Source organism: Calidris pugnax, unplaced genomic scaffold (assembly GCF_001431845.1).
Source record: "Calidris pugnax isolate Ruff unplaced genomic scaffold, ASM143184v1 scaffold27, whole genome shotgun sequence".
In the NCBI taxonomy this organism is placed as follows: Eukaryota; Metazoa; Chordata; class Aves; order Charadriiformes; family Scolopacidae; genus Calidris; species Calidris pugnax.
In genome coordinates this window covers 10,285,506-10,304,711 of record NW_015090893.1, presented here as the reverse complement: position 1 = coordinate 10,304,711, position 19,206 = coordinate 10,285,506, and the positions used below count along the sequence as shown (strand labels likewise).

Sequence of the window (19,206 nt, the reverse complement as noted above, 5' to 3'; positions counted from 1 at the left end):
CTCCAGTCTAAATCTGTTCCCCTCCAGCTTGAAGCCATTGCCCCTCGTCCCGTCACTGCAGGCCTTTCTAAACAGGCTCTCCCCAGCCTTCCTGTAGGCTCCCTTCAGGTACTGGAAGGCTGCTATTAGGTGTCCCCGGAGCCTCCTCTTCTCTAGGCTGAACAACCCCAGCTCCTTCAGCCTGTCCTCACAGGAGAGGTGCTAAAGCCCAGGGGGTAAGAGCAAGGAAGTCAGACTTCTGCCAAGGGCCAGTGGGGGACAGCCCAGTACACACCAGTGGGACAGCACACCCCGTGTGCTGGGGGTGCTGGAGCCTTCTGGGCAGATCCCCCTTACAGCTGGGCCCAGCTTTGAAAATAAAGCAAGAAGTTGTACTAACTAACAATAGTAGCATGATTTTAGGTTATTTTAAGCAGCTGCTGATAAATGGTAGATTTGTCATCATTCACACAGTAACTCCTTTGTATTTTCACCTAGAAAGATAATGTCTATTTTTAATATACTAGTCTATTTTGCTCCTACCTGAAACATCAGAGATGGAATTATTTTATGATATCCATCTCAAAGATAATTCAATACTGTTTTAAGCAAACACAACCCATTATTTATATTTATCTAAAGATGTAAACTATGTTCTGGTAAGCACTGCGACCTGTGAGCCATCCTAACTGGGGGAGAGAATGGGATGAAGCTTCCACACCACAGGCTCTTGTTGCTGCCGGCCAGAGATGCAGAGGGATACACCCCCTCAGCCTGCAGGCATCTTTTCCTGCTCATCCACCTGCAGACAATCTGCCTGGATGAAAAAAAAACACCAAAAAAACCTTCTCTTCAGGCTCTACCCAACCTTCTTCATAGTTAGGAAACTGATGCATAAGATGACCCACGCCTGGCAGGGGCAGGGAGTCAGAAGCCTGTGTACCCTTGATGAAGATATAACGGAGACAACTGCAAAGATCCACTCACTCTAAACTGACCAACTGTCTTCCACCGGAGTTATTCTAACCCCTGACAAATGTGCTTCAGTCTAATTAATCTCCTGATTAGAAGCTGAATCACCGGTTCCCCAGAAGACACGCGAGCAACCCAAACAAGGACAGATCTTTCAACTCAAAAGCCGACTATTTAACCAGCTAAATTTACCTTAAAAGAAGAGCATTATGGAGAGACTCTCTCTCCTCCCCAGAAAACCACCTGGAGACCACTGAGCAGCTCCGCACCTTCCAGCACGACCCAGACAGCAACATCCACTACAGCTTTAGTTTTCCTCACCATCCATCTACCGCCCCGGGAACTAGTTTTCTTCCCACCACAATTTTGCATATATTGAACCAGTTTGAATCTTCCCATCTGTTAGAACGAGAGGTTTTGAAGATGATTTATTCCAAATAAGTTTAAAGGTTTCAGAACAGGAACCCGAGCGATCTCTCCTACTCAGCCGTTCAAGCCTGCCTTGATTACTTTGATGTAACAACACTTGAAAGCTCCTATTCTTTGAAACTAATTTAAACACATTGAATTGTTGAAAGATTAAAAACCGCAGTCAGCTAATTACACTCACTCTCATCTCTTATTCAGCAAATGAATCACTTTTCATTACCACTTAGCTGAAGTACATGAATTTCTGCCTAATTAGAAATGTTGTAGATGGAGCATTAGCAAGGCTGGAGCGGGTCAGGATATCTTGCCTGCTTCATTTTTAATTCCTAACAGTAGAGCCAGATAGGAAAGGCTTCAGATAAGAAGTCATTAAACAATTTTAAATTATTTATAAAAATTACTTTGCCCAAATTATAATTATTTTTTTTCCCAAATGCTCTCATAAACGTCAAATGGAATGAAAGGAAAAGCAGCCCAACATTGATTTTAATGAACATTTTAATGTTATGTATAACAGAACATTATGAATACAATGGAAACAAAGTTTTATCAATTTAATAATAAAAAAGAAATCCAACATAAGAAAAGGGAGGCAATAAATTTCATACCTATAGTATAGTGCTTATTCTTAACAATATTCCCAGCTTGTGAATATAACAATGTCTTTGTATTCCAGATCCTAGAATCATGATTCATGTGAACTTAAATGCAGAATTACAGAAGGAAAAAACAAAAGTCCCAAAAAAATCTTAATTCATTCTTTTGTTTTCAGTAAATCAGTAAAATCTTTGACTGCTACAGGTTTCCTTTATTAATATATATAATTTTTTTTTTACTCCTCTATTGGATTCCACAGCTGCTAAATGCCATATTTACACAAAAGAATCACCAAATGCTGTATAAAAGCTAAGATTCAATGCTGTTGGATTAGGTAGGGTTATCGATTTATATAACTTAAGTGTAATTAACTTTGTTACCTTTTTTTTTTGTAATGATGCAAAAAATAAATATTTTTGCCTTTTGACTGCTGCCGATGTCCTAAATCAGTGGCTTCATAGGGATACTGGTGATACAAAGGATGCCAAGTGCCACTGTAAAAAAAACTGCATGAAAGTGCATTTTCTGGAGTTTTCTGAAAGGAAACCTTCCAGCAGTCTCAGATAAAGCTTCTCCCAGACCTGCACTGGGTGTCCATTCTAACAACGGAAGCAAGGTAAGATCCCAAAAAATCTGTTGCTCACCGAATTGCCGAGAGAGGATTTTTACAGTAAAAATTTGGGTAATAGAGCAGTGTGGCTGGAATATTAGCAAAAGTATATATACATTCCAGGTCCCTTTGAATTAGCCATAATCACATATGTAAGCCATTTTTGGACAAAAATATATATTCTTATAAAAAACTGATCATCGTACTTGTGTGACTTCAATTGTGGACTCAGTGGTAGTAAAAGGAATGATCCAACTATGACAAAGTGATCAAGGAGAGGGGGGAAAAGAAAGTCAAGCTCTTCAAGAAAAAAAAGTAAAGTATAAAATTAGATTCAAACATTTTTACCCAACCCCCAGTTCCAGTCTTCCATCAAGTCTCAAAGTTAAAATTGGTTCTTCTACATAGGAAAGGTTTTTTGATGGTCTCAATACAAATTATTTTGCAAAATCATCTAACACATTCCTCAGAAGAACCTTTCACCTCTCCAGAATTTGAACAGTAGTTATTTCAACACTTAGAAAATAGCTTTTGGTTCTTTATGTAGACACTTTAACTGATAAAGAAAAAAAAAAAAAAAGGTATTGATCAGTGTTTTCCATCCCTCGCCCAGCTATATTTTGTGCAGCTAAAAATCCTTCATTCAGTCTGCCTGTTTGATTTGATTTCATTTATTTATTTTACAATCTTTATTTGCTAAAATTGGCAAAATTTGCAAAGGCATCTTGCTTGGGTTGTACAGTCCCAGGAGTCAGAGAGGTCATAGCCATGTTGGGTACCCCCATTCCTATTGTGCCCGTCAGACCCATTCCCGTAGCCGGCACTCCCATGTTCATGTTCATTCCCATCATTCCCTGGTTCAGCATCGGCGTGGGGCCCATGGAGGCCATTCCCATCGTACCTGACATCACACCAGGCATCCCCATCCCCACAGAGATGGGCCCTCCCATCAGTGGGCTCGTCGGGGGTCGGACAGGCATCATGTTCGGCTGAGGGTTGAGGTTCACGGCTGCGAAGTTTTGAGTCATGACATTCATAGGTTGTTGCATATCTGCAAAAACCAAAAACAGGATCCAAACATCGTTAGTCAGAACCTGATGCTGGAGGTGCTCATGTGTTTTAAGAAACTTATATGGAAACTGCCGTGAACAAAGATATGCTGGCCCAAAAAATAGCAATTTTGCTCATTTCCGTGTTTTTTGAGTACTCAGAAAACTTTTATAAAAGTTTTAAATAGCATTTTATAGCAATACGTGCTGCTACCCATATTCTAGAGAAGTTCTGGAGATTAGGAAGCCAGAAATCAAGATGCAGCAATGGTATCTTTGCACAGCAATGGTGCAAACTCTACAGTAAACCCATGCACAAACAGCATGTCAGTATTAGGCAATACCATGTGCATCAAAACCATCGCAATTGTTTAAGGAACAATTATGATTAAACATAGAAAAACAGTAATTGAAAGAATACTCCATCTCAGGGACAACTTATAAACACACACAGGGCTCAGCACACCAAACAGTGAAATAATCACTCACTTTGTTGCTGCATCATGGAATTAAGTGATGGCTGCTGGGGTTTGGAAGGCTGCATCCCAGGTACTAAATTGTCCAAACTGATATTTACACTGGGATCTGACCAAGTTGAGGGTAGAGTTTTGCTTGCGTTCTTCTGGACCATCTCTGTGGTTGTGTTATAAAGAGGGTTAGGCTTCGGCATCATGGTGTTCACGCCTTGCAGAGGCTAAAAAAGAAAAGTTTGTTGGGATCCATATGAAAATGTGCCAATAGGAATCAGGAATAAGCAATAAGTGTTATTTTTTCCCCACAGAAGACAATAAAAACCCAATGAGATTTTTAGCCATGAACTTCAGCTCCTCTAAAGCAGTGTTGTTGCCTGATGCTGTTACACTTCAGCTCCTCTAAAGCAGTGTTGTTGCCTTACGCTTTATGCCATTAGAATGGGCTAAAAGGGCATTTTGTGAACTTGCATCAAGCTCCCATGTCAACGTGTGGAGCGAGAGTGATGATCTGCAGTCAAGTTCTGAACTCCAACAAACTGATTTTCTCCTCCTAACACCAAGCTGACCTGTTATGGTTTCAGAAAACACCCTCCCCTGAAGCAAGCACTTCTGTGTTTTAGAGAACAGACCACTCCTCACCTCCATCTGCTCAAGGCTGGAAGCCTAAAACCCTCTGTGGAGGATGGCTCTAAGATTTAAAATATCATCAGCCTCATCTTCCCCAACAAAGCAGCAATACTTCCTAGAACAATGAAGACCATCTTGAAGAAGACTAGCTTATAAATGGAGGCTTTTCAACAGCTCTTGCCTCTTTCTAGGAGGTTACTCAAACATTTTTGGACAAAACTTTCTTACAAAATGCTGATCACAACATCTGAATGACTAGGTATGGATTCCAGGAATGGATTCCAGGTATGGATTCCAGGTATGGATTCCAGGTATGGAAAGGATTTATTTTCCATGTTGTGATTAAGGAAAAGGCAAAAGATTAATTGAGGAAGGCCATTAGCAAGCTGTATAAGTAGCAGCATTACCTGTGACCTTGACATGGGTAAGTTGATGCCCACAGAATTGGAGTTCATCATTGAGAAATTCATACTTAGTGATGAGGTCATGGTTGTCTGAGAGGGGCCCATCAAATCAAAAAGATCGGTAGAATTTGAAGCAGCTGGAGGCTGGCCAGAAGCTGGCTGTGAGCTATTGAAAAGCTCTAGAGCTGGCTGCTGGGCCGTGCTGCTGAAGAGGTCTCCAGATGAAGCACTGGGACAAGGAGAAGCTTGGTTGAAGGCACTCCAGTCACCAAAGTCTCCATTTCCACTTGTTGCTGTACCTGAAGGAAAGGCAACAGTGCAGGAGGAAGACAGAGAAGAGAAAGGCAGAAGAGTTAGAGAAAGGCACTGAGCAAATGCCATAATCCATGAACTGAAACAAATGAGAGCTGATCTGTGTCCGTCCAGATTAACATCTGCAGGTAGAACCTCCATCTGGACATCATTGCCTCTCATGAATATTCCAACAATTTTAACAAGGTAGCAAAGGAAATATGAAACACCCATGCACAGAAGTAGAAGGATGTTTGATAACATTTCACCTGTGGATGCAAGACAACTAGGGACAGGTTTTCTTTAGTTGAAATAGGACTGAAAGATAACTTAGGGGTAGATTGGAAGCTCTAGTCAAAACACCACCTAGAACTTTGATAATATTTATCAACTTTTTATCTTGGCACTCTGGAATTTGCTGAGAGAACAGTTGTCAGGAATGAGCCATTTGATAAAGCAAATTCCATCATGATAAAACAAAGACAACTGCTTCAAAATTTGGCTATATACAATTAGTAGCTCTTTGCATAAGACAATGCTGAGGAAAATGAAAAAACAGAACTTTGAAAGCAGGTTACCAGGGAATTCTTATTTGAGGTGATAAAGAATAATTTCTTCCTGTTCCATGAAGTGTCCACATTAAGTTTTCTACATTTGATTCCTAAACTGTCTTGGCTTGAAGCAGAAATTCAGTCTTGGATCTAGCAATTCTCTCAGCAGCAGCTCTGCTGAACTCTTAGTTCATCCTTTGTATTTTGTTCCATTTCAATAGACCAGGGGTTTTGTAGACACACATTTAAATCAAAGCACAGCAACGCACAGCTCTCTCTGTATCTTACTGTGAGGAGCCCAACAGTAGACAACTGTTTGTAGACAACTGCTGGGGTACCTATTTCAGGATCACAGATGTCCAGAGACACAAACCAGTGAACTGAGAATGTCATAACCTTTGAGTCAAATAGGAGGAGATGTTATCTCTCTGAAAGACACATGTTTTTCTATTAACAAGAAATGGGTTACTTCACAGGAGTGATAGGGGAAGAAAAGCTTACAAAAACATCTACAGGAGATGCTAAAAATAAAGCAACGCCACTTAAGCAGCTCTCACTGCTACACAGTGAATCGTGTTCCAAGGCTGGGCCACTGTACAGGTCAGCTTTTTGATTATGTCACTGATTTACTTTTGGTACTTCAGCTAAGTCACAAGCAATGCCATTGCTGTATGAAGTGAACTTTGAATTCTAATGAACAGTTAAATCATACCTTGAATTTCTTTAGATGAGCAAGATCTCAGACATGTAAAGCTGGGACAGGTGAATCTAGTACCAGTTTCCACTTCCAACCCATCCAACAGCAAGTTCTGTAACCTCCACACACAACAGTTTTCTACAACTGTGTTCTACCCACTCAAAAGGAAACTGCAGTTTTAACTCCATATAAATATTTATCAACACTCACCTTCCACCTTTAGCCATCTTTATCTTTACTAATACATTAGAATTTAAAGAATAGTAGGAGAGTAAATCTGTTCACAAAATCCAAGTATTGCCAACAACTTGGGTGCATGAAGTGCACTAATATTCATTAGCTCAGGGCCTTACTAGAACATTTGCTTTGATCTCCCTCACGAAGAGGGGCTATATTAGAATGTTTCAATTAGTATTACATATTAAAAATTAAAACCTACTTTAAATATTCCTGATAGATAAGTAAATGCTGAGTGTGCTCCTTCTATGTTCAGACCTGTGCACTGAGCACCAATAATGGAAGTGGGGGTAAAAGGGATAAGGTTTTGCCCCTTCAGTAGGACTTCAAAGATGATTAATCAAGAAGGAAAAGATTTCTAGAGGGGCTTACGCTGTTCAGGAATGATTAATCATTTCACAGGACTCCTTGTCCCTTGCATAATGGTGATTGGAATAGATTAATCATGTTAATGCAGATAAAGGATTGTATCAATTTAGACTGTATTAACACAGAAATTATTTGCATAGTAGGCGGCTTTGTGTTTGCAAAACAACTTGGTTTTGACTAAGAAAGCCTGTTAAAAAAAAAAATAGAGCGATTCTTTCCTGCCAAGCAAATTAAAGGTGTATTAACTAATCCATGCCCAGTACAGCTTTCCTATCACAGCAAAGTAAAGGCAGAGATCTAAGCATGCTGACTGAAAGCTGGCTCTCGCAGGTAGATTTGCTGATCAACCTCTTTGCTATTCTTTTCTCATTTTGGACTTAATCCCACACCCTGGCTGAGAACCCCGAGTTACAACCATCACTGCTACCCAAATTAACTGCACAAGCGATGACCAGGCAGCTCCCTCCGCTCCGTGCTTGTTTCCAGCACTGTCCTGGCTGGGTGGCACCACAGGCTCCCAGAAACACTCCATCAGGAGGAAGCTGATTGCTTTAGGTGGCTTCCCAGCAATTTATATTTTTTTTTTTCAGTCCCATTTTAAGGGAAAAGTTTTTCAGACCATGGCCACGTCTACATAATAACTTGTGTGTTTGTCTCCACAATGACCATACGTGCAGTGAGCCATACGGTCTACATAATAACTTGTGTGTTTGTCTCCAAAATGACTGTATGTACAGTGAGCCAGCCATTCGGACACACACCAGCTCTGAAGTGCAGCCTGTGACCAGGCAAGGGCAAGCCTGAGGGCTGGCCCAACACACGATGCTAAAATCTTCCTCTTGTGACTGGCAGGGACTTCTTCATGCCTGACTTAAGTAAGATCTAGATATCTTTTATTTAATAGGCTTCTCCTAAAAGGAAAGAAGCCTGTAACAAATTGTTATTTAGCCAAGCTAAAATAAAATCTTTTATTTAATAGGCTTCTCCTAAAAGGGAAAAAGCCTGTAACAAATAGCTGTGTTGGTCAGCTTCATCCCATAAATGCATATATGCAACTGCAAAACCCCTCGGTGAGGTTGCACTGTGCACAGAAGACAAAGCTTGACTAAATTCCCCTCCAACATACCAGGCCCTTCCAGTAGTAACCCAGACATCACTGGAAGCTTTGGAAATAGCCTGTCTCAGGCCCCCCTCACTACATCATCAGACGAGGCCAACGTATTTGTGTGTCTCTAAACCATTACAGCTTTTTTATTGAAATCTTAGGAGACAGGTGGGAGCTGAGGACAGGACATCTTTGGAGATTTTTTCCTAGCACAGGTGGGGTGCTATGTTCCATTGAACACGATCCCATCTTTTGGTTTTGTTCAACTTACTCATTTAATTTATTGTCCTGCCCATAACATTAAAGTTTCTGAGGCTGATCTGGACCCCCTGCACATGTCTGGAAACTACAAACAGCAGCATAAAACCCTTCTAACAACTTTTCAGTTCACAGCATTATCACCATCAGATGAGGCCAACGTATTTGTGTGTCTCTAAACCATTACAGCTTTTTTATTGAAATCTTAGGAGACAGGTGGGAGCTGAGGACAGGACATCTTTGGAGATTTTTTCCTAGCACAGGTGGGGTGCTATGTTCCATTGAACACGATCCCATCTTTTGGTTTTGTTCAACTTACTCATTTAATTTATTGTCCTGCCCATAACATTAAAGTTTCTGAGGCTGATCTGGACCCCCTGCACATGTCTGGAAACTACAAACAGCAGCATAAAACCCTTCTAACAACTTTTCAGTTCACAGCATTATCACCAGCAGGCAAACCAGACTGTCAAGCACATCATGCAAGTCTTTTTATCCCACCACAGCAGCTACCTTTTTTTTAAATAATTAATACCTATATCTGAAAAACTTGCATTGAAATATTAGAAAAATGACTTTTTTTATTGCAAATAGAATAGCTGAATAGCCTTACTTAAAACACTGGGAAGACTATGATGATGAATAATGTGAATGGTCCTATCACTACAGCCAATTTTCCAGTCATGTTTGAAACACAAATACTGTCGTCTTGAAGTGTTCATCACTGTAAAACTCCAATTAATAGAGCTCCTTGCCCACAACTGCAAAAGTTGGATGTGCCAGGCTCTTTTTAATTGCTTAGTGAGCACTCTTCAGCCAGCATTTAGACCCACACTTGTTTACTTCAGGTTTTACTTTTCTACTCCAGAAGTCACGTCTTTTTTCAGTGCATTCCAAAATTAGACTCGGAGCTATGTTTTAAGTCTTATTACATGCTTATATTATTAGATGAACGGGGATATATTTGTGACTCCTACTAACATTTTCCTGAAATACAGTTCACAAGAAGTTTCGGGTCCAATGAGACACGTGCTGTGCCAGACAGTCAGTATCTTCCTTACTCAATGGAGCCCTTGTGGTCCAGTTACATAAACGCAGTTTTCCCTGGAAAGGGAAGTGACTTTCACTAACGCCATGTGGCATCTCTTCCCCTCTTTCTGCCCTCAAACAGCATTTCAACCTGTAAATTAATCCTACCTTGCGATGATGGGAAACTTGCTGAAGCAGCAGCTGAATTAAAATCAGCAAATCCTCCAAATGGGTCAGTGGACGCACCTAGAAACAGAAGGAAACCAAATGCTGTTACCGGACTGTGCAAAATCCACTGCAACCACCGCGCCTGGGATTTAGGAAGAAAAGCTGTTCTGTATTTGGTGAGATGGATTTATTGATTCTGCTCCCTAAGTCAGCACTGTTTTTCCTGTTCATCACCATACTATATTTATACAAGCCTGAGCAACAATGAACTGGGTTATTTGTAACTGCCTTGCAGAAGCAAGGTTTTGCTATCTCTAAAAATAAGTTTAGGGAGATTAAAAAGGTTAACAAGTTTTTAACTAGTGAGGGATGCTACTAATTTGGCAGTTTGTAAAATTAAAACTTTCAAAGCATAATATATTAACCCCAAACATTCTTATTGTATAAAAGTTAATCTATTATGCTTACTGTGAAAAACTACATGTCGCCTTATATTTAGTTTTTGTGTTACTTAAAGCATGAATGATTCTGCGATGATCTTGAATTGGGATTTCAAGGACAGAGCTTGCATTTGTGCTCATTTTTTTATAAGTTTGTTTCCTTTCTACAGCAAGAACATTCTTTCTGACCAGACATTTGTATGCAGCATATAAATTATTAACCACTCAATAGAGCAGAGTAACAATTTTTCACTTAAAAATACAGTCAAGATATAAAAACAGAAGAAAGATTTAAGAACCATATTGGAAAGCTGCCTTTTTAAAAAATTAAATAAATAATGAAACGGTTTACAAAAAAAATTAAAATCAGCCAATTATCCTCACTACTGCTTTTAAGTAGGTATTCCACTGACCTGAGGAAACTAAGAAGTTGACCTTATTTGTTTGTCCTCAAAGATTTCACCTCCAAGCAGTCCCACTCTTAGAAGAAGCTGCAGCAGTTCAATTATTTTGCTTTTAGTGTTATGCGTACATTATATAGGTTACATCACAGCTGCTTAGCCTGCAGTGCTCAGAAACCAGCCAGGTGGGACTGGAACATCTGTGCTGCACTCAAACACCACCAGGGACAGCTTCCAACATCTGGTGCCATTTCTGAATTGTCTTATCGCTGCAAGACATTCTGCCCCATCTGCTACTCTCAACTGGGTTAATTAAACTAGAACCATCTCCTTTTTAATAAATGGCTAGTAGTAATAAAAGGAACCATTCACTTTCTAATACATGTGTACTTGTATTTCTTTTTAATGTTATTCTACTGTAGACATTGCCAGGAAGGCGCCTGCTCTTCCAAGGGGAAATATATCATACGCTCCACGCTCAGCGAGGAAAGATAAGACACGAGAAGGGAACGCAGGGATGGTCTCTTTGAATTTTCAGAAATATAGCACTACTGAAATCCTTTTACTACTTTTTCAGGTGGGAGAAGATGATTTCACACAAAGTTAAAAAATTTCTTCTTCAACACAAATTCTGGAGTGATCTAATAAGCATCTTACATATGTTTATATACAAGTTTTATACTGACTGCAACCTGAGAATGAAAAAGGGTAAGATGAGCCAGTGAAATATCAAGCTAAAAAACTGTTCTGATCATGTTTACTCTCCCTACTCCAAAGAACATTTTCAAATCTTTTTTTTTCAATCGTAAGTATCATTATAGAGTTCAGAACAGACTAATGGTTTGAGAGTTTATATGCAGAATGATCAATACAGAAGACACACCCTTGACCACATCTGCAAAAAAAAAAAAAAGGCATAAAAATCAATGCTCTCATGCTACGTGCATTATCCCTGGGCTGTCTGACAAAGTATCTAGGAATTAATTTTAAAACCAGAACCAGGTTCAAACCCAAACTAACCCTCAACATTGTCAGTCAAGTCTACTTTTCCTCCACCTCTATTGCCTGTTTTCAAATGAAACGGAGTTACAGAGAGAGGTGGCAGAGCTTAAGGTGAATGCAGTAACTCTCAAAAGACAGGTATCACCAGCTAAGATTAAAGAATCTCATCTCCACTAACACCAAAAAATTACTTCCAGCAGGTCTAATCAGAGATTCTACATCATCTCAAACAGATTGCTGATCCTTTATGGCAACCAACTGCCCCCCTGCACGTACAAACTGTTTTGCTTTAGTAATATGTAACCCCTCAAGCCTCACCAACCTTCTTCCACATCTCCACACCTGAAAATACAGAGATAAGCAAATTCCGAGTTCCCTGAATTTGCACAACTTCCCTGCCAGTTCCTTCACAGGAGAGATCAAAGGCTGCATTTGACCCTTTCCCTGTGTCTTGCATGACACGGGGAACGTTCCCACACCCTGTGCTGCAATGAGCAGTGGTCATAACGAGTGACCCGCACGCGAAGGACAGTGCTAATCCTCTCAACAGGAGCCATCCTCAAAGATCCCCATGCGAGCTCTGTCACTACAAATGAACCCTTTCCATCTGCCTTCCCAGGTCAGCAAAGAGGTTATTTAGCAGGACCAGCTGGTAAGGCCTCTTCTCAACACCGCTTCTAAACGCTGCTTCGGAAAAAGAAGAGAAAAGGCAAAACGAAGAAAGGCTCACAGCAGCACAGAACCAAACTGATGAAAGCTTCAAATACACTATAATATGGACACCATAGTTCTGTTGAAACATGGGAAGCCTCACCTTGAAGTGGAAACATCTATTTTCAACGTGATTTTGTTTTTATACATTAAAATAGAAACACAGATATGTATATAAACAAAACCAAAAGAGGATCCAGCGTCTTTTCCAACAAGAATTGGACAGAAGTTTCAGAATTGATTTGGTATCTTAAGATTCCACAGAACTGTCATAACTCAAATGAACAACCTTCATATATGAAGTTAATAAAATAGAAAATAAGGCAAAATAAATTCTTCCTTAAATTTGGGGGCATTTGTGCATAAAAAAAGAATTTTATTTCTTAACCATTAGGAATTAACACATATTTCAGAACAGGCACATAAACTTTAGCTACTTTCCCCAAAATAAAAGTGAACAAAGTTTTAAAGATCTACCAAAAATAAGAAAGTATTGAGACAGATCTCTGATACTAAATTACCTCAACAGTTTCCTTCCCCTCCAGCAGAGTTTTGATGTAGTTTATATTCTATTAAATACTTGCAGAGGTAGCATTTTGATAGCCTAGTGATGGAAGGAATTGTGCTGCACAGGGTCCTCAAAATATTGGCTTTGCTCATACATTATAATAAAAATACCTAGTGGGACATATTACAGGATTCCCACCCCAATACACCCCGTAGTTGCACAACTTCATATATAAATAAGAATAGTCTTCACACACGCATGAAGGCAGCCACTTTGCCACACGCGGGGCTCCTTCCACTCTGGGATGCCATTTTTGGTACAGTCTCTGTGATTTTTACACTGTCTTTAAAACAAAGACCAGAGCTGAGGATCTGTTGTCCCCCAAAATACACACACGCACTTCTACAATGTGAATATGATCCCATATATAGTAAATTTCTTATTTGTACTGGAGAAAAGTTACATGAAAGGTTTCTGTCTATGAAAAGGCACATGCTCATATTTTATTTGCTATTCAAACTGATCTTTAAAGAAAAATTCTGCCCGCACTTAACTCTCTCCCAACTGTACCATTAGAGCACAAGCACATGGCAGTTCTTTCTCTATTCCGTGCTTGTCACAATCAAAACTTGATATTAAGAATCTGTAAGAACAATAACAGGTCTTTAAAGTTTTAGTTGTGAAAAGCAAACTACCAAACACCTGTACTCCTCTATCAATTCTGTATGCAATGCACTGAAACTTAACACACTCCTAGAAAGAAACTGCATATTAAGGTTAATGGACTTAAAATTCAACTGCACATTTAGAGAGTGAAGGGACACATTTTACAATGAGTAATTTTACTTAAAAGTAATTTCTTTTTAGTATTAGGGTTGGGATCAACCAAGTGCCAAGACAAAATAAGATAAACAAACAAGTTTGCCATATACTTAAAGTGAAAGCTGTATGAAGATCATCCAGCTCCAGGCTGCCTGGCCTCGGAACTGCACTATGAGAAATGCTTGAATGTGAATGGATTGCACTTGCTTTTAGAGTTAATTATAAATAACTGCATTACGAACACAGTTACTGACAGACTGATCTGGCAGTTAATCTTCGTGCTGCTAACATTTATTAGTCCCAGGCAATAGCACATACAGTACTATAGGGTTCTAGGCAGCTCTACGTTTTTTTGAGTAGTCATTTCTCAATTTATCTACTACTCTATCTATATAACAACAAACAAGTTTAACCTCAGAAACCATTCAAAATATGCATTAAGAGAATGAAAGCAAAAGGTGCCTACTTGTTGAGCTTGGCTGGCTTGCTCCATCAAACAACAGATCAACCAGGTCATTGGACGACTTGCTGCCAGAGGGTGCAGAACCCTGAAGAAGAAATGACACAACAGATCTCATCTCATGACATCATCACCCATCTTAAGTGACATTGAGAAATTTTCTGGGGTTTTTGGGTGCTTTGTTTTGGAGAGATGGTAGATTTGTCTTCGAAGCCAACAATCACTATAACCTGGCTAAATTTCAAATCAAACAGCGAACAACCAGTGGCTCAGGGTTTTTTCTGATAGCTGATAATTTGGTAACTTGTCAGTAAGTGTGCAGGTTAGGAGAATCCCTCACACTTCAGGCCGAGATTTTATCTTTGCTTTCCTGAAGAGAATAAAACATGCTATTGACTAAATTGAAAAAAATTTACATCTTGAAGCAATCACACAAAAAGGCACTCTGTAATTAAATTGTTCCATTGCTTTTGAAAGCCGTAATTAAACATTTTTGATAAAATAGCTCCCTTGAAGGCTGCATAACAAAAATTCCACCCTAAACTAGATACTGTCTCAGAGGTTAGAAGAAAACTGTTTCTGAAGTCACGTTTCAGTGTGTTCCACTCTCTCACCTTGGCTGTCGGCTGTGCAGCGTGAGCAGCAGCATTCTGTTCTGGACTTGCTTTATCCCCCGTATAATGTGCTGCTGCTCCCAAGTCAATGGTTTTTGAAGGATTTGCTGAGCGTTTGTGTCTGGTGGTGGTAGTTTCTGTAGCTTGTGTAATATGAATGTGTTTTGTTGTCACAGTCTCCTCTTCATCTTTAAATTCAGCTTTGGGAGATTTACCTCTTCTTGATTTTTCCTCGTCACTGTCACTAGAAAAACAAAAGCAATGCAATACCATTTGTGATGGACTTAAGTGGGCAGTTGGCTTAAGCCACAAGAGTTTTGGTTACTGTAGTTCCTTATAGTGATGGTTCATAATAAAAATACTGCTTCTTCCTGCATTTGATGAAGGAAATGCTTTACCCTTATATAATGCATCTACATAACGCAGCACCGCACCTATTGTACAGAAGTGATGAAGCAAGTTATTTTGTTAAACATTAACTGCCAGTCCATAGCAGAGGATAATAGGAAATCAGTGTTTAAATGCAGTACATTTAATTACCTTCTGACAGGAACTCCCCCACACGTTATGCAACACTTCAGCAACAAGAAGTTCCCTTGGCAGCTCTGCTCAGTTCTTACACCAAGAGACAGAAAGCACTGAACCAAGTACAGGTACTACCTTTCAGATTCAAGAATTCCATTCCTGTTTCAACTCATTGCCCTTTCCAGAGAAAAAAGCTTTCATATTCTTTAAAATGTTTGTGGAAAAAGAACAGTTACAGAATTACGCAATGATGCTATTCATTTTCTATCAGAGAACACACATTTATTCTTAAAATGTAAAAGAACAAAAGTGTCACCATCTTAGGCAAAAACTTCTTAGATGTCACTGCGTAGTATTTGTTTAATCTGTTACATTTTCCACTTTTATGTTTTAAGTCTTTCACAAACAAACCAATTGCCCCCCACCAACAGTCATGTTGCCTGTTATCATCACAAGAAGATTTGTACATAACAGGGAAAATTGCTGTAGAGAAAGCTTAAATATATTGAAACGTATTTTGAAATAGTAATTCCCTTAGCAACATAGTTGAAAGTGGAAGGTTTTTATATTTTAATAATGCATTAGAATACTAAAACTGCAAAATTTAAGAAAGGCTGTCCCTTTGTCAGTGGGAATATGACAGTAACTGCAATATACTCTGGAGGGTAGCCTTTGTTCTCCGCTAACAATAGTGGGCTTTTTGGAATACATTGCATGTGTCATTTCCTCAACGTGTATTACCTACTCACCACTGGGGATGGCTCAATTCATTAACATCAGTGAGTATAAATGCTCACTCCCTTTGTTAATTTTTTATTTTTGAAGAAAAAAAATAATATTGTAGCTGTTGGCCAGCTTAGCAACTACTGGCCTCTGCTAGAGCCAGCCTTACACAGACAAGAGAGCTCGAGTGGCATCACCCAACCTCATTCTTCCACTGCACTTCAACGTGTTCTTCTACCAAGAGCCCCACTGGCCCAGCTCTTGATCTCCTCTGACAGCCGACCTCCGTGCACTAATCCAGAAGAAGGGACTACCAACCACATCATTGTTTGTGACATCAGCATGTTAACACAGGCCCCCAGAGAAGGCTGATCTGCATGTTTGTGTGGTACACGTGGTACATCCATCCCAAAAGCCTTGGAGGAGCACGGGATGATGTTGCCTTTTAGAGGCACGCTGAAATTATGCAAGACCAGGAAAGTCACAACTAAGACTCAGTTTCTTAAAACCTGCTGCCATGGATTTCTCATCATCACCACAGAGTCCACCTGGTCCATACACACATTCTGTGGGTTGAGGAAGCGACTGACAACCATCAAAGTCTGATCAATGGAGCCACTGCTACAGAACTGGTAGAGATTAATCTCACTAATGTAAGAATGAAAAAAGTGAGTCTGGTGACGTACAGCAAAATAAATGTCTAAAAGCTTTTGAAAAGAAATTAAAGATATATGCCAGAAAGCAGGACAAATATTATAATACTCAATTTTCTATGACAACCTGTGCTGCTTCCAAACTCTCTCAGGAGATACGGTTTTTATATTTCTTTAATGGTCACATTAACACAAAAAAAGAAAAAAATGAAACATTACAGATTAATGTTCCCTTCAAGAGTGTTTACTGTGCTCAGAATACTAAAATTGCAGTGCCTCATCGGAGAATTGCAGAATAAACTTAAAAATTATAGCTAGCATTGTACCAAATAATTATTTAAAAAAAAATACTTCTGCAAAGGAAGTATGTGATTGCAACTTCCAGAAACAAAAGTCTGGCTACACGTTCTCTGCCTTTAGGTTTTTGTAGTATGGGTTTTTTTGAACAACATTCTTTCACACAATAAAATAGTTACTGATTGTTTGAGACTGAATTACACCCTGCTACAAAAGTAATCCTTTACACAGAAGGTGCCTTTAAACATGACTATTGCACCCTTTTACAGGAATACTAAAAGTTTTGTTTCCTTTCCATCGTTAGCTGCATCAGCCTTTCTGAATGCTGAGGAAACAAGGGCTGACAGAGTCTAAGAATTCTTACGAAAAAAGTGTCATGTTTCAGAAGAATCTTTGTATATCTGCAGGTAATTTAGAAAATAAAATTTCAGCACAACAAGGTTAGACTCAGGGCAGCAATTGGTTTATTCACCTAAGAACTAACAAGCACTATGAAAGAAAATCAGAGGTTTTCCAACCCCATGGAGTATTGTTTCTGGTCTTCTGAACTTCCAAGGACATATATTACTGGAAAAAAAGAACCCAATTCCCCCAGAGCAGTACTAACATTTTTTCTTCAAGAAAAACCAGCAGAGTAGGCTTCTCCAGAGTTTGCTGTGTTAACTGCAGTTTAGCTGAAATCTACTGTGAACTCAAGCCAGTTCTATGACAAATTAAGTTCTTCGTTACACTTCAAGCATTATTTTCTTCTACGCAAACTACCAGCTATGCAAGTAGAGTCAGAAATCTGGAAGTTTGGCCAAGTTCCTCTGGTTTGCATATAGGGAGTAAAGATTGTCTCATCCAAATTCCATTAACCACTATGAAGATGTGCAAGTCATATTTATGCTTTGTGCCTCAAGACCTCTATTGCCTTTACAGTACTAGAGTAATAATGATTTATAAAGCTATTAAGATAGAAACAATAGAACATACCACAGCAGATTTGCCAGCTGAGTGAGTATCACCATTTAGTCGCTTTTCCAAGGGAAAAGGCAACTTAATTCAATGTTATTACATAGCAGCAGGCTACAAATAAACCAGCAAGTTTTTGGAGGCTTTTTTGTTTTAGAAAAAAATGCTGAGGTAAAAAATCACAGAAATGTATGGATTTCATGAAGCATTTAGAAGACAACGTTATGTTGCTGTGAGCTTAAGTCACATGGTATTAGAAGTTCCTGTTTCTCTTCAGCTTCAATATTTATCTTCATACAGAATACAGTTACAGTATCCTTAATACAATGTGAATTATAAGGTTCGCATTTACAGTATCTTTAAGTATAAATAGACATTCTGTAACCTTGAATTCAACCTTCCTACATCCTTTTGATGTCTTCTGTAGAAAGAAAAGCCTCCATTTCAACACTCTGACAAAGTCCCTTCTGTGTTGTCTGATCACCACACCAAGAGAAGCCAAAAGGAAACTTCAGGCTGGTAGCTAAAGTGATGTTTGAAAAGCCATACTGCTACAATCTGGATTCCTGTTTGTGGCAGGATAACCTGCAACTACAAATTGGCATTGCTCATGCATGTCCCAAAAATCCTCCTTTTATTTCAAGTCCTGTAGTTTATTACTTCCATAAATTTTGACACAAATACCACACCTGACATTTATGAAAAAATGGAAGAAAAAAAAATAAAAAGGGGTTACAAGACCAATTACAAATGTAATATTAGCCAGAGAAAAAAAAAAATAAAAATCAGTGTAACTTGAGGTAGAGATGTTCAGTGGAGAAGTCCTCAAAATAAGCTGCTTTTTATAAAGATTAGACCGCAGAATGGACTGTCTGCACTGGAAGGTGGAACACTTTGGCTCCTGCTCTTGCTTGTGCTGGTACATTCAGAAATAAGGCAAAGGAAATAAGATAAAACATGTTTACTGTACATCCTCTACATGAAATGTGGGGAGTGAGCTTTCCAGACATCATGTGACAAGTTGCTTTTGAAAGGTAAGTACAGAAAAGCGCACAGCAATATACCATTGTTAAATTTGAAATTGTTTACTTTTCTTCTGATCCCTTCTCTTTGTAGTCTATTGATAGTAAGTTCTAAGAGGGAACCCTGATGTGTGCAAAGAATACCAGTTTTATGATTTATTAATGCCTCAGCAAGACGACCATGCTGCCTTTTTCTCAGAAATGCTACCATTATAATTATTTTTTGTTT

The 19,206-nt window shown here is 39.1% G+C and overlaps 1 protein-coding gene across 1 annotated transcript in view; it reads right to left on the bottom strand.

Annotated features, from left to right (window-relative positions):
* Positions 1–1,860: 1,860 nt before the first annotated feature.
* CLINT1 (clathrin interactor 1) overlaps positions 1,861–19,206 on the bottom strand; it is a 56,079-nt gene continuing 38,733 nt past the window's right edge. The window contains exons 7-12 of the mRNA XM_014948171.1: positions 14,804–15,047; positions 14,196–14,277; positions 9,846–9,923; positions 5,144–5,439; positions 4,126–4,330; positions 1,861–3,638 (exon numbers count right to left, since the gene is read on the bottom strand). Coding sequence (XP_014803657.1) covers positions 3,277–3,638; positions 4,126–4,330; positions 5,144–5,439; positions 9,846–9,923; positions 14,196–14,277; positions 14,804–15,047 — 1,267 coding nt within the window. The 3' untranslated portion in view covers positions 1,861–3,276. The remainder of the gene's footprint in view (positions 3,639–4,125; positions 4,331–5,143; positions 5,440–9,845; positions 9,924–14,195; positions 14,278–14,803; positions 15,048–19,206) is intronic.